The 24,598-nt window shown below is 46.6% G+C and overlaps 1 protein-coding gene across 1 annotated transcript in view; it reads left to right on the forward strand.

Moving 5' to 3' along the window:
• Positions 1-8,274: 8,274 nt before the first annotated feature.
• Positions 8,275-24,598, forward strand: part of LOC109881396 (transmembrane protein 198-B-like) — a 16,793-nt gene continuing 469 nt past the window's right edge. The window contains exons 1-5 of the mRNA XM_031802372.1: positions 8,275-8,533; positions 11,561-11,796; positions 15,742-15,935; positions 18,487-18,632; positions 24,048-24,268. Coding sequence (XP_031658232.1) covers positions 8,356-8,533; positions 11,561-11,796; positions 15,742-15,935; positions 18,487-18,632; positions 24,048-24,268 — 975 coding nt within the window. The 5' untranslated portion in view covers positions 8,275-8,355. The remainder of the gene's footprint in view (positions 8,534-11,560; positions 11,797-15,741; positions 15,936-18,486; positions 18,633-24,047; positions 24,269-24,598) is intronic.

Here is a 24,598-nt window from a genome sequence, read left to right on the forward strand (position 1 = left end):
ACAGACAGGGTCTGGTAGGGCTCCAGTCCCAGCATCACATTGTTTTAGAGACTGACAGACATGGTCTGGTAGGGCTCCAGTCCCAGCAACATCAAATTGTTTTAGAGACTGACAGACAGGGTCTGGTAGGGCTCCAGTCCCAGCAACATCAAACTGTTTTAGAGACTGACAGACATGGTCTTGTAGGGCTCCAGTCCCAGCAACATCAAACTGTTTTAGAGACTGACAGACAGGGTCTGGTAGTGCTCCAGTCCCAACATCAAACTGTTTTAGAGACTGACAGACAGGGTCTGGTAGGGCTCCAGTCCCAGCAACATCAAACTGTTTTAGAGACTGACATACAGGGTCTGGTAGGGCTCCAGTCCCAGCAACATCAAACTGTTTTAGAGACTGACAGACAGGGTCTGGTAGGGCTCCAGTCCCAGCAACATCAAATAGTTTTAGAGACTGACAGACAGGGTCTGGTAGGGCTCCAGCCCCAGCAACATCAAATTGTTTTAGAGACTGACAGACAGTGTCTGGTAGTGCTCCAGTCCCAGCATCAAATTTTTTAGAGACTGACAGACAGGGTCTGGTAGGGCTCCAGTCCCAGCAACATCAAATTGTTTTAGAGACTGACAGACAGGGTCTGGTAGTGCTCCAGTACCAGCAACATCACATTGTTTTAGAGTCTGACAGACAGGGTCTGGTAGGGCTCCAGTCCCAGCAACATCAAACTGTTTTAGAGACTGACAGAGAGGGTCTGGTAGTGCCCCACCCAGCAACATCAAACTGTTTTAGAGACTGACAGAGAGGGTCTGGTAGTGCCCCACCCAGCAACATCAAACTGTTTTAGAGACTGACAGAGAGGGTCTGGTAGTGCTCCAGTCCCAGCAACATCAAACTGTTTTAGAGACTGACAGACAGGGTCTGGTAGGGCTCCAGTCCCAGCAACATCAAACTGTTTTAGAGACTGACAGACAGGGTCTGGTAGCGCTCCACCCAGCAACATCAAACTGTTTTAGAGACTGACAGACAGGGTCTGGTAGGGCTACAGTCCCAGCAACATCAAACTGTTTTAGAGACTGACAGACAGGGTCATGTAGGGCTCCAGTCCCAGCAACATCAAATTGTTTTAGAGACTGACAGACAGGGTCTGGTAGGGCTCCAGTCCCAGCATCACATTGTTTTAGAGACTGACAGACATGGTCTGGTAGGGCTCCAGTCCCAGCAACATCAAATTGTTTTAGAGACTGACAGACAGGGTCTGGTAGGGCTCCAGTCCCAGCAACATCAAACTGTTTTAGAGACTGACAGACATGGTCTTGTAGGGCTCCAGTCCCAGCAACATCAAACTGTTTTAGAGACTGACAGACAGGGTCTGGTAGTGCTCCAGTCCCAACATCAAACTGTTTTAGAGACTGACAGACAGGGTCTGGTAGGGCTCCAGTCCCAGCAACATCAAACTGTTTTAGAGACTGACAGACAGGGTCTGGTAGGGCTCCAGTCCCAGCAACATCAAACTGTTTTAGAGACCGACATACAGGGTCTGGTAGGGCTCCAGTCCCATCAACATCAACTTGTTTTAGAGACTGACAGACAGGGTCTGGTAGTGCTCCAGACCCAGCAACATCAAATTGTTTTAGAGACTGACAGACAGGGTCTGGTTGGGCTCCAGTCCCAGCAACATCAAACTGTTTTAGAGACTGACAGACAGGGTCTGGTAGGGCTCCAGTCCCAGCAACATCAAACTGTTTTAGAGACTGACAGACAGGGTCTGGTAGGGCTCCAGTCCCAGCAACATCAAATAGTTTTAGAGACTGACAGACAGGGTCTGGTAGGGCTCCAGTCCCAGCAACATCAAATAGTTTTAGAGACTGACAGACAGGGTCTGGTAGGGCTCCAGTCCCAGCAACATCAAATTGTTTTAGAGACTGACATACAGGGTCTGGTAGGGCTCCAGTCCCAGCAACATCAAACTGTTTTAGAGACTGACAGAGAGGGTCTGGTAGTGCCCCACCCAGCAACATCAAACTGTTTTAGAGACTGACAGAGAGGGTCTGGTAGTGCCCCACCCAGCAACATCAAACTGTTTTAGAGACTGACAGAGAGGGTATGGTAGTGCCCCAGTCCCATCAACATCAAACTGTTTTAGAGACTGACAGAGAGGGTCTGGTAGTGCCCCACCCAGCAACATCAAACTGTTTTAGAGACTGACAGACAGGGTCTGGTAGTGCTCCAGTCCCAGCAACATCAAACTGTTTTAGAGACTGACAGACAGGGTCTGGTAGTGCTCCAGTCCCAGCCACATCAAATTGTTTTAGAGACTGACAGACAGGGTCTGGTAGGGCTCCAGTCCCAGCAACATCAAACTGTTTTAGAGACTGACAGACAGGGTTTGGTAGGGCTCCAGTCCCAGCAACATCAAACTGTTTTAGAGACTGACAGACAGGGTCATGTAGGGCTCCAGTCCCAGCAACATCAAATAGTTTTAGAGACTGACAGACAGGGTCTGGTAGGGCTCCAGTCCCAGCATCAAATTGTTTTAGAGACTGACAGACAGGGTCTGGTAGGGCTCCAGTCCCAGCAACATCAAACTGTTTTAGAGACTGACGGACAGGGTCTGGTAGTGCTCCAGTCCCAACATCAAACTGTTTTAGAGACTGACAGACAGGGTCTGGTAGTGCTCCAGTCCCAACAACATCAAATTGTTTTAGAGAATGACAGACAGGGTCTGGTAGTGCTCCAGTCCCAGCAACATCAAACTGTTTTAGAGACTGACAGACAGGGTCTGGTAGGGCTCCAGTCCCAGCAACATCAAACTGTTTTAGAGACTGACAGACAGGGTCATGTAGGGCTCCAGCCCCAGCAACATCAAATAGTTTTAGAGACTGACAGACAGGGTCTGGTAGGGCTCCAGTCCCAGCATCAAATTGTTTTAGAGACTGACAGACAGGGTCTGGTAGGGCTCCAGTCCCAGCAACATCAAACTGTTTTAGAGACTGACGGACAGGGTCTGGTAGTGCTCCAGTCCCAACATCAAACTGTTTTAGAGACTGACAGACAGGGTCTGGTAGTGCTCCAGTCCCAACAACATCAAATTGTTTTAGAGAATGACAGACAGGGTCTGGTAGTGCTCCAGTCCCAGCAACATCAAACTGTTTTAGAGACTGACAGACAGGGTCTGGTAGGGCTCCAGTCCCATCAACATCAACTTGTTTTAGAGACTGACAGACAGGGTCTGGTAGTGCTCCAGTCCCAGCAACATCAAATTGTTTTAGAGACTGACAGACAGGGTCTGGTAGGGCTCCAGTCCCAGCATCACATTGTTTTAGAGACTGACAGACAGGGTCTGGTAGTGCTCCAGTCCCAACATCAAACTGTTTTAGAGACTGACAGACAGGGTCTGGTAGGGCTCCAGTCCCAGCAACATCAAACTGTTTTAGAGACTGACAGACAGGGTCTGGTAGGGCTCCAGTCCCAGCAACATCAAACTGTTTTAGAGACCGACATACAGGGTCTGGTAGGGCCCCAGTCCCATCAACATCAACTTGTTTTAGAGACTGACAGACAGGGTCTGGTAGTGCTCCAGACCCAGCAACATCAAATTGTTTTAGAGACTGACAGACAGGGTCTGGTAGGGCTCCAGTCCCAGCAACATCAAACTGTTTTAGAGACTGACAGACAGGGTCTGGTAGGGCTCCAGTCCCAGCAACATCAAACTGTTTTAGAGACTGACAGACAGGGTCTGGTAGGGCTCCAGTCCCAGCAACATCAAACTGTTTTAGAGACTGACAGACAGGGTCTGGTAGCGCTCCACCCAGCAACATCAAACTGTTTTAGAGACTGACAGACAGGGTCTGGTAGGGCTACAGTCCCAGCAACATCAAACTGTTTTAGAGACTGACAGACAGGGTCATGTAGGGCTCCAGTCCCAGCAACATCAAATTGTTTTAGAGACTGACAGACAGGGTCTGGTAGGGCTCCAGTCCCAGCATCACATTGTTTTAGAGACTGACAGACATGGTCTGGTAGGGCTCCAGTCCCAGCAACATCAAATTGTTTTAGAGACTGACAGACAGGGTCTGGTAGGGCTCCAGTCCCAGCAACATCAAACTGTTTTAGAGACTGACAGACATGGTCTTGTAGGGCTCCAGTCCCAGCAACATCAAACTGTTTTAGAGACTGACAGACAGGGTCTGGTAGTGCTCCAGTCCCAACATCAAACTGTTTTAGAGACTGACAGACAGGGTCTGGTAGGGCTCCAGTCCCAGCAACATCAAACTGTTTTAGAGACTGACATACAGGGTCTGGTAGGGCTCCAGTCCCAGCAACATCAAACTGTTTTAGAGACTGACAGACAGGGTCTGGTAGGGCTCCAGTCCCAGCAACATCAAATAGTTTTAGAGACTGACAGACAGGGTCTGGTAGGGCTCCAGCCCCAGCAACATCAAATTGTTTTAGAGACTGACAGACAGTGTCTGGTAGTGCTCCAGTCCCAGCATCAAATTTTTTAGAGACTGACAGACAGGGTCTGGTAGGGCTCCAGTCCCAGCAACATCAAATTGTTTTAGAGACTGACAGACAGGGTCTGGTAGTGCTCCAGTACCAGCAACATCACATTGTTTTAGAGTCTGACAGACAGGGTCTGGTAGGGCTCCAGTCCCAGCAACATCAAACTGTTTTAGAGACTGACAGAGAGGGTCTGGTAGTGCCCCACCCAGCAACATCAAACTGTTTTAGAGACTGACAGAGAGGGTCTGGTAGTGCCCCACCCAGCAACATCAAACTGTTTTAGAGACTGACAGAGAGGGTCTGGTAGTGCTCCAGTCCCAGCAACATCAAACTGTTTTAGAGACTGACAGACAGGGTCTGGTAGGGCTCCAGTCCCAGCAACATCAAACTGTTTTAGAGACTGACAGACAGGGTCTGGTAGCGCTCCACCCAGCAACATCAAACTGTTTTAGAGACTGACAGACAGGGTCTGGTAGGGCTACAGTCCCAGCAACATCAAACAGTTTTAGAGACTGACAGACAGGGTCATGTAGGGCTCCAGTCCCAGCAACATCAAATTGTTTTAGAGACTGACAGACAGGGTCTGGTAGGGCTCCAGTCCCAGCATCACATTGTTTTAGAGACTGACAGACATGGTCTGGTAGGGCTCCAGTCCCAGCAACATCAAATTGTTTTAGAGACTGACAGACAGGGTCTGGTAGGGCTCCAGTCCCAGCAACATCAAACTGTTTTAGAGACTGACAGACATGGTCTTGTAGGGCTCCAGTCCCAGCAACATCAAACTGTTTTAGAGACTGACAGACAGGGTCTGGTAGTGCTCCAGTCCCAACATCAAACTGTTTTAGAGACTGACAGACAGGGTCTGGTAGGGCTCCAGTCCCAGCAACATCAAACTGTTTTAGAGACTGACAGACAGGGTCTGGTAGGGCTCCAGTCCCAGCAACATCAAACTGTTTTAGAGACCGACATACAGGGTCTGGTAGGGCTCCAGTCCCATCAACATCAACTTGTTTTAGAGACTGACAGACAGGGTCTGGTAGTGCTCCAGACCCAGCAACATCAAATTGTTTTAGAGACTGACAGACAGGGTCTGGTTGGGCTCCAGTCCCAGCAACATCAAACTGTTTTAGAGACTGACAGACAGGGTCTGGTAGGGCTCCAGTCCCAGCAACATCAAACTGTTTTAGAGACTGACAGACAGGGTCTGGTAGGGCTCCAGTCCCAGCAACATCAAATAGTTTTAGAGACTGACAGACAGGGTCTGGTAGGGCTCCAGTCCCAGCAACATCAAATAGTTTTAGAGACTGACAGACAGGGTCTGGTAGGGCTCCAGTCCCAGCAACATCAAATTGTTTTAGAGACTGACATACAGGGTCTGGTAGGGCTCCAGTCCCAGCAACATCAAACTGTTTTAGAGACTGACAGAGAGGGTCTGGTAGTGCCCCACCCAGCAACATCAAACTGTTTTAGAGACTGACAGAGAGGGTCTGGTAGTGCCCCACCCAGCAACATCAAACTGTTTTAGAGACTGACAGAGAGGGTATGGTAGTGCCCCAGTCCCATCAACATCAAACTGTTTTAGAGACTGACAGAGAGGGTCTGGTAGTGCCCCACCCAGCAACATCAAACTGTTTTAGAGACTGACAGACAGGGTCTGGTAGTGCTCCAGTCCCAGCAACATCAAACTGTTTTAGAGACTGACAGACAGGGTCTGGTAGTGCTCCAGTCCCAGCCACATCAAATTGTTTTAGAGACTGACAGACAGGGTCTGGTAGGGCTCCAGTCCCAGCAACATCAAACTGTTTTAGAGACTGACAGACAGGGTTTGGTAGGGCTCCAGTCCCAGCAACATCAAACTGTTTTAGAGACTGACAGACAGGGTCATGTAGGGCTCCAGTCCCAGCAACATCAAATAGTTTTAGAGACTGACAGACAGGGTCTGGTAGGGCTCCAGTCCCAGCATCAAATTGTTTTAGAGACTGACAGACAGGGTCTGGTAGGGCTCCAGTCCCAGCAACATCAAACTGTTTTAGAGACTGACGGACAGGGTCTGGTAGTGCTCCAGTCCCAACATCAAACTGTTTTAGAGACTGACAGACAGGGTCTGGTAGTGCTCCAGTCCCAACAACATCAAATTGTTTTAGAGAATGACAGACAGGGTCTGGTAGTGCTCCAGTCCCAGCAACATCAAACTGTTTTAGAGACTGACAGACAGGGTCTGGTAGGGCTCCAGTCCCAGCAACATCAAACTGTTTTAGAGACTGACAGACAGGGTCATGTAGGGCTCCAGCCCCAGCAACATCAAATAGTTTTAGAGACTGACAGACAGGGTCTGGTAGGGCTCCAGTCCCAGCATCAAATTGTTTTAGAGACTGACAGACAGGGTCTGGTAGGGCTCCAGTCCCAGCAACATCAAACTGTTTTAGAGACTGACGGACAGGGTCTGGTAGTGCTCCAGTCCCAACATCAAACTGTTTTAGAGACTGACAGACAGGGTCTGGTAGTGCTCCAGTCCCAACAACATCAAATTGTTTTAGAGAATGACAGACAGGGTCTGGTAGTGCTCCAGTCCCAGCAACATCAAACTGTTTTAGAGACTGACAGACAGGGTCTGGTAGGGCTCCAGTCCCATCAACATCAACTTGTTTTAGAGACTGACAGACAGGGTCTGGTAGTGCTCCAGTCCCAGCAACATCAAATTGTTTTAGAGACTGACAGACAGGGTCTGGTAGGGCTCCAGTCCCAGCATCACATTGTTTTAGAGACTGACAGACAGGGTCTGGTAGTGCTCCAGTCCCAACATCAAACTGTTTTAGAGACTGACAGACAGGGTCTGGTAGGGCTCCAGTCCCAGCAACATCAAACTGTTTTAGAGACTGACAGACAGGGTCTGGTAGGGCTCCAGTCCCAGCAACATCAAACTGTTTTAGAGACCGACATACAGGGTCTGGTAGGGCCCCAGTCCCATCAACATCAACTTGTTTTAGAGACTGACAGACAGGGTCTGGTAGTGCTCCAGACCCAGCAACATCAAATTGTTTTAGAGACTGACAGACAGGGTCTGGTAGGGCTCCAGTCCCAGCAACATCAAACTGTTTTAGAGACTGACAGACAGGGTCTGGTAGGGCTCCAGTCCCAGCAACATCAAACTGTTTTAGAGACTGACAGACAGGGTCTGGTAGGGCTCCAGTCCCAGCAACATCAAATAGTTTTAGAGACTGACAGACAGGGTCTGGTAGGGCTCCAGTCCCAGCAACATCAAATTGTTTTAGAGACTGACAGACAGGGTCTGGTAGTGCTCCAGTCCCAGCATAATTTTTTTTTAAGACTGACAGACAGGGTCTGGTAGTGCCCCACCCAGCAACATCAAACTGTTTTAGAGACTGAAAGAGAGGGTCTGGTAGTGCTCCAGTCCCAGCAACATCAAACTGTTTTAGAGACTGACAGACAGGGTCTGGTAGGGCTCCAGTCCCAGCAACATCAAACTGTTTTAGAGACTGACAGACAGGGTCTGGTAGCGCTCCAGTTCCAGCAACATCAAACTGTTTCAGAGACTGACAGACAGGGTCTGGTAGGGCTCCAGTCCCAGTAACATCAAACGATTCCTCAAACGATGATTTCTCACGTAAATCCACACATTCATTCAGGTTACAGACCATGTTACTAGGGCGAGAACCCCTAGACTTAGCCAGTGCTACAATATTAGCAGGCTAGTTATTTAGTTCCTAACACTGCTGTACATACTGTATGAGACATCTTCTGTTTCTCTCTCAGGTGGATCTTTTTGGATTGGTAACTCTCCCTGATCATCCCTCAACCTTGCCCATTCGAGTTGACCCCTGACCCCTTCCTACAGCCACCATGACATCGAACTCATGGCCACAGCTTCTGGCCTTCAAGCTGACCTCTCCACCCCGCGACCCTGGGAGTCCAAAGTGGATCTTCAGCTGTGACGAGGAGATAGAGCGTCGCTATGAGATCGTTCCCTCTGTGGTCTGCTCCATGTGCTTCCTCTTCGGCATCATATACTGCTTCTTTGGTAAGACAATCACACTGCTACTACAGGTACTAGTGTTACTAATGAAAAGGAAAACCTGCACTCACTGGATTACTTTAGCAGTTTTCATGTATTTTAGAAGCAGCAGAGGTCAACAAAGGGATGCTTTAAACGCTGACGAAGGCGGTGGCCAGAAACACGTCCATTTTCTGACCTCTGCTGCTGTTGACATACTCTGCCTAGAAGGCCAGCATCCCGGAGACGCCTCTTCACTGTTAACATACTCTGCCTAGAAGGCCAGCATCCCGGAGTCGCCTCTTCACTGTTAACATACTCTGCCTAGAAGGCCAGCATCCCGGAGACGCCTCTTCACTGTTAACATACTCTGCCTAGAAGGCCAGCATCCCGGAGTCGCCTCTTCACTGTTAACATACTCTGCCTAGAAGGCCAGCATCCCGGAGACGCCTCTTCACTGTTGACATTGAGACTGGTGTTTTGCGGGTACTATTTAATGAGGCTGCCAGTTGAGGACTTGTGAGGCTAGTTTGAGGACTATGCCTCAAACTAGACACTCAAATGTACTTGTCCTCTTGCTCAGTTGTGCACCAGGGCCTCCCACTCCTCTTTCTATTCTGGTTAGTGCCAGTTTGCGCTGTTCTGTAAAGGGAGTAGTACACAGCGTTGTACGAGATCTTCAAGTTTCTTGGCAATTTCTCACATGGAATAACCTTCATTTATCAGAACAAGAATAGACTGACGAGTTTCAGAAGGAAGTTATTTGTTTCTGGCCATTTTGAGCCTGTAATCGAACCCACAAATGCTGATGCTCCAGATACTCAACTAGTCTAAAGAAGGCCAGTTTTATTGCTTCTTTAATCAGAACAACAGTTTTCAGCTGTGCTAATATAATTGCAAAAGGGTTTTCTAATGATCAATTAGCCTTTTAAAATGATAAACTTGGATTATCTAATGCAATGTGCCATTGGAACACAGGAGTGATGGTTGCTGATAATGGGCCTCTGTACGCCTATGTAGATATTCCATTAAAAATCTGCCTTTACCAGCTACAATAGTAATTTACAACATTAACAATGTCTACACTGTATTTCTGATCAATTTGGCTCTTATTTTAATGGACAAGAAAATTAGTGACCTCAAACTTCTGAACAGTAATCTATATGAGCAAAACATCACTATCTATGTTGAAATGCTTTGGACAGCCTTCATTTCAAGGGAAGTGGTAAAACTATAACTGTTTCGTACTTTTCCTTTTTTCTCACTCTCTTTCTTTCTTTCTTTCCCTCTATCTCTCTCTGTATCTTCTCTCTCTCTCCCTCCTCTCTTTCTCTCTCTCTTCTCTCTCTCTCTCCCTCTCTTCTCTCTCTCTCTCCTCTCTCTCCCTCCCTCCCTCTTTCTCTCTCTCCTCTCTCTCCCTCCCTCTTTCTCTCTCTCCTCTCTCTCTCTCCCTCCCTCTTTCTCTCTCTCCTCTCTCTCCCTCCCTCTCTTTCTCTCTCTTCCTCTTTCTCTCCCTTTCTCTCTCTCCCCCTCTCTCAATTTCTCTCTCACTATATCTCTCTCCCCTTTTCTCTCTCTCTCCACATTCTCTCTCTCTATCTTCTCTCTCTTCTCTCTCTCTCCGCATCCCCCTCTCTCTCTCTAACCTTTCTCTCTCTTGCTTTCTCTCACCCACTCTCTCCCTCATGCTCTCTCTCTCTCTCTCTCTCTCTCTCTCTCTCTGTCTCTCCCCCTCTCTCCCTCTATAAGTACTCTTTTGACATGATTTAATGGAATAAGTGCTATAAGGTATAAGCTTCATTCATAAGCTTTATTGTTCATTGTTATAAGGAGAAGGTCAACTTATTATTCAACCTCCCTATCCCAACCCACTCAGCTCTGCAGAGTACAGCTTCCCTCTCCCAACCCACTCAGCTCTGCAGAGTACAGCTTCCCTCTCCCAAGCCACTCAGCTCTGCAGAGTACAGCTTCCCTCTCCCAAGCCACTCAGCTCTGCAGAGTACAGCTTCCCTCTCCCAAGCCACTCAGCTCTGCAGAGTACAGCTTCCCTCTCCCAACCCACTCAGCTCTGCAGAGTACAGCTTCCCTCTCCCAAGCCACTCAGCTCTGCAGAGTACAGCTTCCCTCTCCCAACCCACTCAGCTCTGCAGAGTACAGGTTATTGTCGTTTCAAGGCTTGATGTTCTCTAACCTGTCTCCTCTCTCTCTCTGTCTCTCTCTCTCTCTCTCTCTCTCTCTCTCTCTCTCTCTCTCTCTCTCTCCTCTCCGGGTTACCATTGTTTCAAGGCTTGATGTTCTCTAACCTGTCTCCTCTCTCTCTCTCTCTCTCTCTCTCTCTCTCTCTCTCTCTCTCTCTCTCTCTCTCTCTCTCTCTCTCTCTCTCTCTCTCTCTCTCTCTCTCTCTCTCTCTCTCTCAATTCAATTCAATTCAATTCAATTCAAGGGCTTTATTGGCATGGGAAACATGTGTTAACATTGCCAAAGCAAGTGAGGTAGACAACATACAAAGTGAATATATAAAGTGAAAAACAACCAAAATGAACAGTAAACATTACACATACAGAAGTTTCAAAACAGTAAAGACATTACAAATGTCATATTATATATATATACAGTGTTCTAACAATGTACAAATGGCTAAAGGACACAAGATAAAATAAATAAGCATAAATATGGGTTGTATTTACAATGGTGTTTGTTCTTCACTGGTTGCCCTTTTCTCGTGGCAACAGGTCACAAATCTTGCTGCTGTGATGGCACACTGTGGAATTTCACCCAGTAGATATGGGAGTTTTTCCAAATTTGATTTGTTTTCGAATTCTTTGTGGATATGTGTAATCTGTAATCTCTCTCTCTCTCTCTCCTCTCCAGGTTATTGTCATTTCAAGGCTTGATGTTCTCCAACCTGTCTCTCCTCTCTCTCTCTCTCTCTCTCTCTCTCTCTCTCTCTCTCTCCTCTCTCTCTCTCTCTCTCTCTCCTCTCCAGGTTATTGTCGTTTCAAGGCTTGATGTTATCTAACCTGTCTCCTTTCTCTCTCTCTCTCTCCTCTCCAGGTTACCGTTGCTTCAAGGCTGTGATGTTCCTAACAGGCTTGATGTTTGGCTCCGTCATCATCTTTCTGCTGTGTTATAAAGAGCGTGTCCTGGACACCCAGCTGAGTGTGGAGGCCTCGGTGGGCATCGGCCTGGGCATCGGTACCCTCTGTGGCCTGGTCACCATGCTGGTGCGCTCCGTGGGACTCTTCATGGTGGGGCTGTTGCTGGGATTACTGCTGGGCATCGCCTCACTTGTAAGAATCATTTAGAAAAATAATAATAACATGTTTTGATTAAATTTAGATCTAGGTGCAGGTCTAGGATCAGGTCTAGGATGATCAGGTCTAGGATCAGCTCTGGGATCAGCTCTAGGATCAGCTCTAGGATCAGGTCTCCAGCTCCCTGACCATATGATATTGTTCATTATGATTTAAATGGCTACATCTAGATCAGCACTCCTTCTCTGAAATACTTCACGAATATGGGCCCTGTTGCCTAGTTTGTATTACTGTCCAAATATTTTGTTTTATTACACTCTGTACACTGAGATAACGTGAATACAGTGAGTGGACAAAACATTAGGAACACCTGCTATTTCCACTCAGACTGACCAGGTGAATCCAGGTGAAAGCTAAGATCCCTTATTAATGTCACTTGTTAAATCCACTTCAATCAGTGTAGATGAAGGGGAGGAGACACGTTAAAGAAGGATTTTAAGTCTTAAGACAATTGAGACATGGATTGTGTATGTGTACCATTCAGAATGTGAATGGGCAAGACAAAAGATTGAAGTGCCCTTGAACAGTGTACGGTAGTAGGTGTCGGGTGCACCGGTTTGTGTCAAGAACTGCAATATTGTTGGGTTTCTCAACAGTTTCCCGTGTGTATCAAGAATAGTCCAACACTCAAAGGACATCCAGCCAACTTGACACAACTGTGGGAAGCGTTGGAGTCAACATGGACCAGCATCCCTGTGGAACACTTTCAACACCTTGTAGAGTCCATGCCCTGGCAAAATGAGGCTGTTCTGAGGGCAAAAGGGGGTGCAACTCATTATTAGGAAGGTGTTCCTAATTGTTACGAATCCCTTTTGGCCCGGCAGTCTAGGGGGGGATGGTAACGAGACCCGTAACATAACTCATGCAAAGTATACTAGTCAAAAAGTAACAGTGAGAACAAAATACCACAAAAACCTCCCATGTAGGGTTATCCAAAAAGGATTTAAAATCAAAAGTAGCCATTTTGAACTACCACCAAAACACAAGAGCCAACAAATAGCCAACGCTAATGCTACATCAGCTATTCCCAGCGGTGACGCTCAACACTGAACTAGACCACTATAACAATCTGCACCAGCGGCATGGGTATCAGTAGTGACAATCTATCTATATCTATAACAATCTGCACCAGCGGCATGGGTATCAGTAGTGACAGATCCCAGATGGCATGGGTATCAGTAGTGACAGATCCCAGATGGCATGGGTATCAGTAGTGACAGATCCCAGATGGCATGGGTATCAGTAGTGACAGATCCCAGATGGCATGGGTATCAGTAGTGACAGATCCCAGATGGCATGGGTATCAGTAGTGACAGATCCCAGAGGGCATGGGTATCAGTAGTGACAGATACCAGATGGCATGGGTATCAGTAGTGACAGATCCCAGATGGCATGGGTATCAGTAGTGACAGATCCCAGATGGCATGGGTATCAGTAGTGACAGATACCAGATGGCATGGGTATCAGTAGTGACAGATCCCAGATGGCATGGGTATCAGTAGTGACAGATCCCAGATGGCATGGGTATCAGTAGTGACAGATCCCAGATGGCATGGGTATCAGTAGTGACAGATCCCAGATGGCATGGGTATCAGTAGTGACAGATCCCAGATGGCATGGGTATCAGTAGTGACAGATCCCAGATGGCATGGGTATCAGTAGTGACAGATCCCAGATGGCATGGGTATCAGTAGTGACAGATCCCAGATGGCATGGGTATCAGTAGTGACAGATCCCAGATGGCATGGGTATCAGTAGTGACAGATCCCAGATGGCATGGGTATCAGTAGTGACAGATCCCAGATGGCATGGGTATCAGTAGTGACAGATCCCAGATGGCATGGGTATCAGTAGTGACAGATCCCAGATGGCATGGGTATCAGTAGTGACAGATCCCAGAAGGCATGGGTATCAGTAGTGACAGATCCCAGATGGCATGGGTATCAGTAGTGACAGATCCCAGATGGCATGGGTATCAGTAGTGACAGATCCCAGATGGCATGGGTATCAGTAGTGACAGATCCCAGATGGCATGGGTATCAGTAGTGACAGATCCCAGATGAGCCCTTATGTTCCTTTTTCACTATTATACTTTGCATGAGTTACAGTGAGGGGAAAAAGTATTTCATCCCCTGCTGATTTTGTACGTTTGCCCACTGACAAAGAAATGATCTGCCTATAATTTTAATGGTAGGTTTATTTGAACAGTGAGAGAAAGAATAACAACAAAAAAATCCAGAAAAACGTGTTCAATTGATTTGCATTTTAATGAAGGAAATAATTATTTGACCCCTCTGCAAAACATGACTTAGTACTTGGTGGCAAAACCCTTGTTGGCAATCACAGAGGTCAGCGTTTCTTGTAGTTGGCGACCAAGTTTGCACACATCTCAGGAGGGATTTTGTCCCACTCCTCTCTGAAGTTCTTCTCCAAGTCAGTAAGGTTTCGAGGTTGATGTTTGTCAACTCGAACCTTTAGCTCCCCCACAGGTTGTCTATGGGATTAAGGTCTGGAGACTGGCTATGCCACTCCAGGACCTTAATGTGCTTCTTCTTGAGCCACTCCTTTGTTGCCTTGGCCATGTATTTTGGGTCATTGTCATGCTGGAATACCCATCCACGACCCATTTTCAATGCCCTGGCTGAGGGAAGGAGGTTCTCACCCAAGATTTGATGGTACATGGCCCCGTCCATCGTCCCTTTGATGCGGTGAAGTTGTCCTGTCCCCTTAGCAGAAAAACACCCCCAAAGCATCATGTTTCCACCTCCATGTTTGACGGTGAGGATGGTGTTCTTGGGGTCATATGCAGCATTCCTCCTCCTCCAAACACGGCGAGTTGAGTTGATGCCAAAGAGCTCCATTTTGGTCTCATCTGACCACAACACTTTCACCTAGTTGTCCTCTGAATCATTCAGATGTTCATTGGCAAACTTCAGACGGGCATGTATATGTGCTTTCTTGAGCAGGGAGACCTTGCGGGCGCTGCAGGATTTCAGTCCTTCACAGCGTAATGTGTTACAAATAGTTTTCTTGGTGACTATTGTCCCAGCTGCCTTGAGATCATTGACAAGATCCTCCCGTGTAGTTCTGGGCTGATTCCTCACCGTTCTCATGATCATTGCAACTCCACGAGGTGAGATCTTGCATGGAGCCCCAGGCCGAGGGAGATTGACAGTTCTTTCGTGTTTCTTCCATTTGCGAATAATCGCACCAACTGTTGTCACCTTCTCACCAAGCTGCTTGGAGATGGTCTTATAGCCCATCCAGCCTTGTGTCTACAATCTTCTCCCTGACATCCTTGGAGAGCTCTTTGGTCTTGGCCATGGTGGAGAGTTTGGAATTTGATTGATTGCCTCTGTGGACAGGTGTCTTTTATACAGGTAACAAGCTGAGAGTGTGCGCCTAATCTCAGCTCGTTACCTGTATAAAAGACACAAACTGAGATTAGGCGCGCACTCTCAGCTTGTTACCTGTATAAAAGACACCGGTCCACAGAGGCACTCTTGAAGGGAGTGCTCCTAATCTCAGCTTGTTACCTGTATAAAAGACACCTGTCCACAGAGGCACTCTTGAAGGGAGTGCTCCTAATCTCAGCTTGTTACCTGTATAAAAGACACCTGGGAGCCAGAAATCTTTCTGATTGAGAGGGGGTCAAATACTTATTTCCCTCATTAAAATGCAAATCAATTCTATCTTTGTCAGTGGGCAAACATACAAAATCAGCAGGGGATCAAATACTATGTTACGGGTCTCGTTAACATCCCCCTAGACTGCCGGGCCAAAGGGATTCGTAACACTAGTGTTTTGTACACTCAGTGATCACGTTACCCCTGCTCACATATCACGTTTCCTTATGGGGATAATAAGGTTCATTTGATTGGTTGATTGATTGATTGATTGGTTGATTGAATCCCCATGCAGGTGGTAATGGAGGAGTTCCACCACCCGCGGACGGTGTGGGTGCCCCTGGGGGTGTTGCTGGGGTCAGGCATGCTGTTCGCCGTCCTCACCCTCCAATGGCAGCGCTTCTTCACCACCCTCTCCACTGCTGTGTTTGGCTCGGCTGTCATCACCGTCACTGTGGACTACTTCCTCGAGCTGTTCGCTCTGGTCAGGTATGTTGGTGTTGTAGTTAGGGCTCTCTCCTCTCCTCACTCCTCACACCTCCTCACCGCTCCCCTCTTCCCACTCCTCCTCTCCTCACCTCTCCTCTCCCCTCTCCTCCTCTGATCACCTCTCCTCTCCCCTCACCTCATCTCCTCACCCCTCCTCACCCTTCTCCTCTCCTCACCACTACCCTCTCCTCACTCCTCCCCTCTCCTCTTCTCCTTCTCACCTCTCCTCTCCTCCTCTCCTCATCACTACCCTCTCCTCACTCCTCCCCTCTCCTCTTCTCCTCCTCACCATTCCCCTCTCCTCACCCCTCCTATCCTCTCTCCTCCTCACCCCTCCTCTTCTCTCCTCTCCTCTGTTGCTCAGCTGGTAGAGAGAGGTGCTTCCAACACCAGGATTGTGGGGGCCACCCATATGAAAATGTATTCAAATCTTTGCACGCACTACTGTAATATAACACTACTGTAATATAACACTACTGTAATATAACACTACTGTAATATAACACTACTGTAATATAATATAACACTACTGTAATATAACACTACTGTAATATAACACTACTGTAATATAATATAACACTACTGTAAGATAACACTACTGTAATATAACACTACTGTAATATAACACTACTGTAATATAACACTACTGTAATATAATATAACACTACTGTAAGATAACACTACTGTAATATAACACTACTGTAATATAATATAACACTACTGTAATATAACACTACTGTAAGATAACACTACTGTAAGATAACACTACTGTAATATAACACTACTGTAATATAATATAACACTACTGTAAGATAACACTACTGTAATATAACACTACTGTAATATAACACTACTGTAATATAATATAACACTACTGTAAGATAACACTACTGTAATATAACACTACTGTAATATAAGATAACACTACTGTAAGATAACACTACTGTAATATAACACTACTGTAATATAATATAACACTACTGTAAGATAACACTACTGTAATATAACACTACTGTAATATAATATAACACTACTGTAAGATAACACGACTGTAATATAACACTACTGTAAGATAACACTACTGTAATATAACACTACTGTAAGATAACACTACTGTAATATAACACTACTGTAAGATAACACTACTGTAAGATAACACTACTGTAAGATAACACTACTGTAATATAACACTACTGTAAGATAACACTACTGTAAGATAACACTACTGTAATATAACACTACTGTAATATAACACTACTGTAAGATGACATTACTGTAAGATAACACTGTAAGTGGCTTTGGGGAGAATACGTTTCTGCTAAAGATAAATTAAACGCCTGTTGTTTCAGAAGTTTTCCAGACCACTGAAGGAATCAGCTTAGTTCCATGATTGTGAGGTTCAGCTTTTCTTTTAAAGGGAATTAAACTGCTGTCTTAAACATTCTTATATAATTATAGGTAAATACGCATAAAAAAAGGGTTGTTTGGGTCCTGGATGCTGATTGGCTGACACATCATTTCAACCTTGTTTATATTTAATTTTACCTTTATTTAACCAGGCAAGTCAGTTAAGAACAAATTCTTATTTTCTATAACTGGTCTAGGAACAGTGGATTAACTGCTTGTTCGGGGGCAGAACGACAGATTTGCATCCTGGCGGGTCGGGGGTTTAAACTTGTAACCTTCCGGTTACGCTCTAACCACTAGGCTACCCTGCCTCCTCTACACTCTAACCACTAAGCTACCCTGCCACCTCTACACTCTAACCACTAGGCTACCTGCCACCTCTACACTCTAACCACTAGGCTACCCTGCCTCCTCTACACTCTAACCACTAGGCTACCTGCCACCTCTACACTCTAACCACTAGGCTACCCTGCCACCTCTACACTCTAACCACTAGGCTACCTGCCACCTCTACACTCTAACCACTAGGCTACCCTGCCACCTCTACACTCTAACCACTAGGCTACCTGCCACCTCTACACTCTAACCACTAGGCTACCCTGCCTCCTCTACACTCTAACCACTAGGCTACCTGCCACCTCTACACTCTAACCACTAGGCTACCCTGCCTCCTCTACACTCTAACCACTAGGCTACCTGCCACCTCTACACTCTAACCACTAGGCTACCCTGCCTCCTCTACACTCTAACCACTAGGCTACCTGCCACCTCTACACTCTAACCACTAGGCTACCCTGCCACCTCTACACTCTAACCACTAGGCTACCCTGCCTCCTCTACACTCTAACCACTAGGCTACCTGCCACCTCTACACTCTAACCACTAGGCTACCCTGCCACCTCTACACTCTAACCACTAGGCTACCCTGCCTCCTCTACACTCTAACCACTAGGCTACCCTGCCTCCTCTACACTCTAACCACTAGGCTACCCTGCCTCCCTGATATACCATGTGTCATGATGCAAAAATTAATGTTTATTGTTCTATTTACAGTATGTTGGTAACCAGTTTAAAATAGCAATAAGGTTCCTCGGGGGTTTTCCGACATCCCACTCCCCCCTCTTATTCCTTGACTCTATTACAGATACATGTCGGAGAGGATCACGGTGGCTCCGCCCCATCCTGTCTGCTGGTTCACCTGGGTCGTCATGGGGGTGTGGCCTGTCCTGGCACTGCTGGGGGTCCTCATCCAATGGAAGGTCACGGCCGAGGGATATTCACACACTGAGGGTGAGTCTAATCCCTGACCTTGAACCCTAAACAGAGGGATATTCACACACTGAGGGTGAGTCTGATCCCTGACCTTTAACCCTGACAGAGGGATACTCACACACTGAGGGTGAGACTGATCCCTGACCTTTAACCCTAAACAGAGGGATATTCACACACTGAGGGTGAGTCTGATCCCTGACCTTTAACCCTGACAGAGGGATACTCACACACTGAGGGTGAGACTGATCCCTGACCTTTAACCCTAACAGAGGGATACTCACACACTGAGGGTGAGTGATAGATCTGGTGCGGTCTTGCCAGCTGTGGTCTTTGTCATACCAAGTTTCAAGTCAAGTCCTAGACATGACTAAAGTACCTGACCAGTGTTTCCATATGTCCATGAAATTTGACCTACAATTATTTACAATGTGAGTGAAAGAGTTTTCCTTCCAGAAAATGAGTAACAAGCAGCTTTTCTGTGTTGGAATGGTGTGGGCGTACCCCAACAACAGAATGGTGTGGGTGTACCCCAACAACAGAATGGTGTGGACGTACCCCAACAACAGAATTGTGTGAATGTACCCCAACAACAGAATGGTATGGTCGTACCCCAACAACAGAATGGTGTGGACGTACCCCAACAACAGAATGGCGTGGATGTACCCCAACAACAGAATGGTGTGGACGTACCCCAACAACAGAATGGTGTGGGTGTACCCCAACAACAGAATGGTGTGTGCGTACCTCAACAACAGAATGGTGTGGGTGTACCCTAACAACAGAATGGTGTGGGTCGTACCCCAACAACAGAATGGTGTGGGTGTACCCCAACAACAGAATGGTGTGGGGCGTACCTCAACAACAGAATGGTGTGGGTGTACCCTAACAACAGAATGGTGTGGGGCGTATCCTAACAACAGAATGGTGTTGGTCGTACCCCAACAACAGAATGGTGTGGGTGTACCCCAACAACAGAATGGTGTGGGCGTACCCCAACAACAGAATGGTGTGGATGTACCCCAAAAACAGAATGGTGTGGGTGTACCCCAACAACAGAATGGTGTGGTCATACCCCAACAACAGAATGGTGTGGGGCGTACCCCAACAACAGAATGGTGTGTGCGTACCCCAACAACAGAATGGTGTGGGGCGTACCCCAACAACAGAATGGTGTGGGCGTACCCCAACAACAGAATGCTGTGGATGTACCCCAACAGCAGAATGGTTTAGGGCGTACCCTAACAACAGAATGGTGTGGTAATTAAAAATATTAATGCTCTAGACCACTGATTGGCCAGCTCATCCTCTACGCTCTAGAACACTGATTGGCCAGGTCATCCTCTATGCTCTAGACCACTGATTGGCCAGCTCATCCTCTATGCTCTAGACCACTGATTGGCCAGGTCATCCTCTATGCTCTAGACCACTGATTGGCCAGCTCATCCTCTATTCTCTATAGCCACTGATTGGCCAGCTCATCCTACCCAGGAGCAGCACATCCTCCTCAATGAGGAAATTGTATTTTTTAAATGGTCTCTGTGAGGTAGAAGTTTGAGATGGGTTTTTTTTAAGTGTTTTTTTTTCTGCCATTCATGCAATGGCCACAAATACGAGCATAGGACGAGTCAGCAACATTATTTTTGGTATGAGTTAACAGAATGTTAACTTTTAAAAGAAAGCTTTTGACTGGGCAGTAACTTTAAGTTACTTTAAGTCCAATACTACAAATCAATGGGGTCACCACTACCACATATCTACAGTACAAAATCCATGTGTACGTGTGTGTATAGTGTGTATGTTATCAGGTGTTCGTATGCATGTGTCTGTGCCTATGTTTGTGTTGCTTCACAGTCCCCGCTGTTCCATAAGGTGTATTTTTATCTGGTTTTTTGTGTGCCAGTAGTTCAGACAGACAGCTCAGCGCATTAAACATGTCAATACCTCTCATAAATACAAGTAGTGATTAAGTAAGCCAGGAGAGCCAGGAGAGATTGACATGCATATTATTCATGTTAGCTCTCTGTATACATCCAATGGCCAGCTGTGCTGCTCTGTTCTGAGCCAATTGCAAGTCCTTTTTTGTGGCACCTAACCACACAACTGAACAGTAGTCCAGTTGCAACAAAACTAGGGCCTGTAGGACCTGCCTTGTTGATAGTGTTGTTAAGAAGGTAGAAACTAGAGCCTGTAGGACCTGCCTTGTTGATAGTGTTGTTAAGAAGGTAGAAACTAGGGCCTGTACAACCTGCCTCAACTTCCACATTATTTATTACAAGATTTAGTTGAGGTTTAGTGAATGATTTTATTCCCAAATATTATGCTTTTATTTTTTAAATTTTTATTTAGCACTAACTTCTTCCTTGCCCCCCATTCTGAAACTAACTACAGCTCTTTATTAAGTGTTGCAGTCATTTCAGTCGCTGTGTTGAGTCATCCGCATACATAGACACTCTGGCTTTACTCAAAGCACGTGGCATGTCATTAGTAAAGATTGAAAATAAATACTGGGCCTAGACAGCTGCCCTGGGGAATTCCTGCTTCTTCCTGGATTATGTTGGAGAGGCTTCCATTAAAGAACACCCTCTGTGTTATGTTAGACAGGTAACTCTTTATCCACAATATAGCAATGGGGTGTAAAGCCATAACACATACGGTTTTGTCAGCAGCAGACTATGATCGATAATGTCAAAATCCGCACTGAAGTCTAACAAAGGTTGGAGGTAGGCTATATACCACCACAGAATCAGCGGTTTCATAGAATGAGGTTCTATATACATAATTATGCTTTAACAGGAAGTCACACATCTAATGTGACTATGTACTCTAGATCAAGAGAAGGGAAGGAAGCTTTGTCGTTGTGGTTGGAATATGGTGGTTGTCATAGTAACAACCTGTGGACCCCTCTTCCCCACTCTTCCAAGATTATACCTTTTGATTGCGGGGAAGAGGGTGAAGGGGGGCAGAGGGATGAGGGGGGGGGGCAGCAAGGAGGTCAAGAGGTGGTTGGGGGGCAGCAAGGAGGTCAAGATGGGGTAGGGAGGTCAAGGGGGCAAGGACAGGATGGGAGAGGCAATGAGTTATCGAGAGGAGGGTTAGAGGGGGTAAGAGACAGGGTGAGGAAGAGAGGAGGGTAAAAGAGGGATGAGAGACAGGGAGAGGCAGACAGGAGGGTTGAAAGGCAGGGAGAGGCAGACAGGAGGGTAAAGAGGGGTGAGAGACAGGGAGAGGCAGACAGGAGGGTTGAAAGACAGGGAGAGGCAGACAGGAGGGTAAAGAGGGGTGAGAGACAGGGAGAGGCAGACAGGAGGGTTGAAAGACAGCGAGAGGGAGGGTTGAAAGACAGGGAGAGGCAGACAGGAGGGTAAAGAGGGGTGAGAGACAGGGAGAGGCAGACAGGAGGGTTGAAAGACAGGGAGAGGGAGGGTTGAAAGACAGGGAGAGGCAGACAGGAGGGTAAAGAGGGGTGAGAGACAGGGAGAGACAGACAGGAGAGTAAAGAGGTTTGAGAGACAGGGAGAGACAGACAGGAGGGTAAAGAGGGTTGAGAGACAGGGAGAGGCAGACAGGAGGGTAAAGAGGCCATCATTAAGTGGAGATAATGACAGATGGTGACTCTACCTCTCTGGCTGTGTGTGGACTATTGAGGCACAAAAGAGAGAGAGAGAGAGAGAGCAGCAGATATGACACAAATTCTGCTGCTGCTGATAATGAGCAGGGAACCATATTATTAGTCCTGTCGATAATGATAATGTACAGGGAACAGTATTATTAGTCCTGTTGATAATGAACAGAGAACAGTAATATTAGTCCTGCTGATAATGATAATGTACAGGGAACAGTATTATTAGTCCTGTTGATAATGAACAGGGAACAGTATTATTAGTCCTGTTGATAATGATAATGTACAGGGAACAGCATTATTAGTCCTGTTTATAATGAACAGGGAACAGTATTATTAGTCCTGTTGATAATGAACAGGGAACAGTATTATTAGTCCTGTTGATAATGATAATGTACAGGGAACAGTATCATTAGTCCTGATGATAATGATAATGTACAGGGAACAGTATTATTAGTCCTGTTGATAATGAACAGGGAACAGTATTATTAGTCCTGTTGATAATGAACAGAGAACAGTAATATTAGTCCTGCTGATAATGATAATGAACAGGGAACAGTATTATTAGTCCTGATGATAATGAACAGGGAACAGTATTATTAGTCCTGATGATAATGATAATGAACAGGGAACAGTATTATCAGTCATATGCTTCTTTGGGGAGGGTGTCAAAACATTGTAGGATTCTGTTTGTACTGCAGCACAATGACACAGCACAATGTGTTGTCATTTTCAGTATCCCCAGACATTGTGGTGGGTGGATAATTGTGTCTTGAATGATGTGAAAAGAAGGAGGCTGTATGAATGATGGAAGACGAGGAGGTTATATTCGTCTGGACGCTGTATGAATGATGGAAGACGAGGAGGTTATATTCTTCTGGACGCTGTATGAATGATGGAAGACGAGGAGGTTATATTCGTCTGGACGCTGTATGAATGATGGAAGACGAGGAGGTTATATTCTTCTGGACGCTGTATGAATGATGGAAGACGAGGAGGTTATATTCTTCTGGACGCTGTATGAATGATGGAAGACGAGGAGGTTATATTCTTCTGGACGCTGTATGAATGATGGAAGACGAGGAGGTTATATTCTTCTGGACGCTGTATGAATGATGGAAGACGAGGAGGTTATATTCTTCTGGACGCTGTATGAATGATGGAAGACGAGGAGGTTATATTCTTCTGGACGCTGTATGAATGATGGAAGACGAGGAGGTTATATTCTTCTGGACGCTGTATGAATGATGGAAGACGAGGAGGTTATATTCTTCTGGACGCTGTATGAATGATGGAAGACGAGGAGGTTATATTCTTCTGGACGCTGTATGAATGATGGAAGACGAGGAGGTTATATTCTTCTGGACGCTGTATGAATGGGGGACTTTGCTATTTGTGCTGTTGGATGGAAGATGAGGAGGTTTCAGACTGTCTTTATTTATCTCTCTTCCTCTTGGTCTTTTTTTTTATCCCACCCCCCCCTCTCTCTCTCTCTCTTTCTCTCTCTGCCCTCCCTCTCTCATCCTCTCCTCCTGTCTCTCTCTCTCTCTCTCTCTCTACCCTTCATCTCTCTCTTTCTCTCTCTGCCCTCCCTCTCTCATCCTCTCCTCCCCCCTCTCTCTCTCTCTCTACCCTTCATCTCCCTCTTTCTCTCTCTGCCCTCCCTATCTCAACCTCTCCTCCTGTCTCTCTCTCTCTCTACCCTTCATCTCTCTCTTTCTCTCTCTGCCCTCCCTCTCTCATCCTCTCCTCCTCTCTCTCTCTCTCTCTTTCTCTCTCTCTCTCTCTCTTGCTCCCTTGCTCTCTTTCTCCAGTGGTTCTCAGTCGACAGCAGCGGAGGGTCCAGTTGATTAGGATCCACCAGAAGGAAGAGAGGATGCAGAAAGAAGTGAGGAAGAAGAAGAAGAGACAGAAGCAGTACCACCACCCTCCTCCATTTACCACCACCACCAACAAACCCCTCCTCCCTGAGCCTATCACCTACCACAGGAAACCAAACCACACTCTACGCTTCGATGGGGACGTGCTGTCTCCTGTAAGACCCTGGATCTCTCTGCCTGTATTTGAGTACCAAATTGCACCGTTTCCCTTTGGGCCCAGGCCAATAGCAGTACACTATAAGGAATACTGTATCTAATTGCCTGTCTCAATGGGTGTCGATATGTCTTTGTCAATATGTATTTGTGCCTATTTCAGTGTCTGTAAATAGGTATGTGTGCCTCTCAATATATCTTCTGTAAAACTGTGCCTGTCTTCATCTGTCTTCATCTGTGTCGATCACTGTCTGTTTGTCTTGGCTCTGGACAAACCCTCTCTCCCTTTCCTTCTCTCTCCCTCTCCCTCTCCCTCTCCCTCTCCCTCTCCC

The sequence above is a fragment of the Oncorhynchus kisutch genome, linkage group LG2 (genome assembly GCF_002021735.2).
Source record: "Oncorhynchus kisutch isolate 150728-3 linkage group LG2, Okis_V2, whole genome shotgun sequence".
NCBI lineage: Eukaryota > Metazoa > Chordata > Actinopteri > Salmoniformes > Salmonidae > Oncorhynchus > Oncorhynchus kisutch.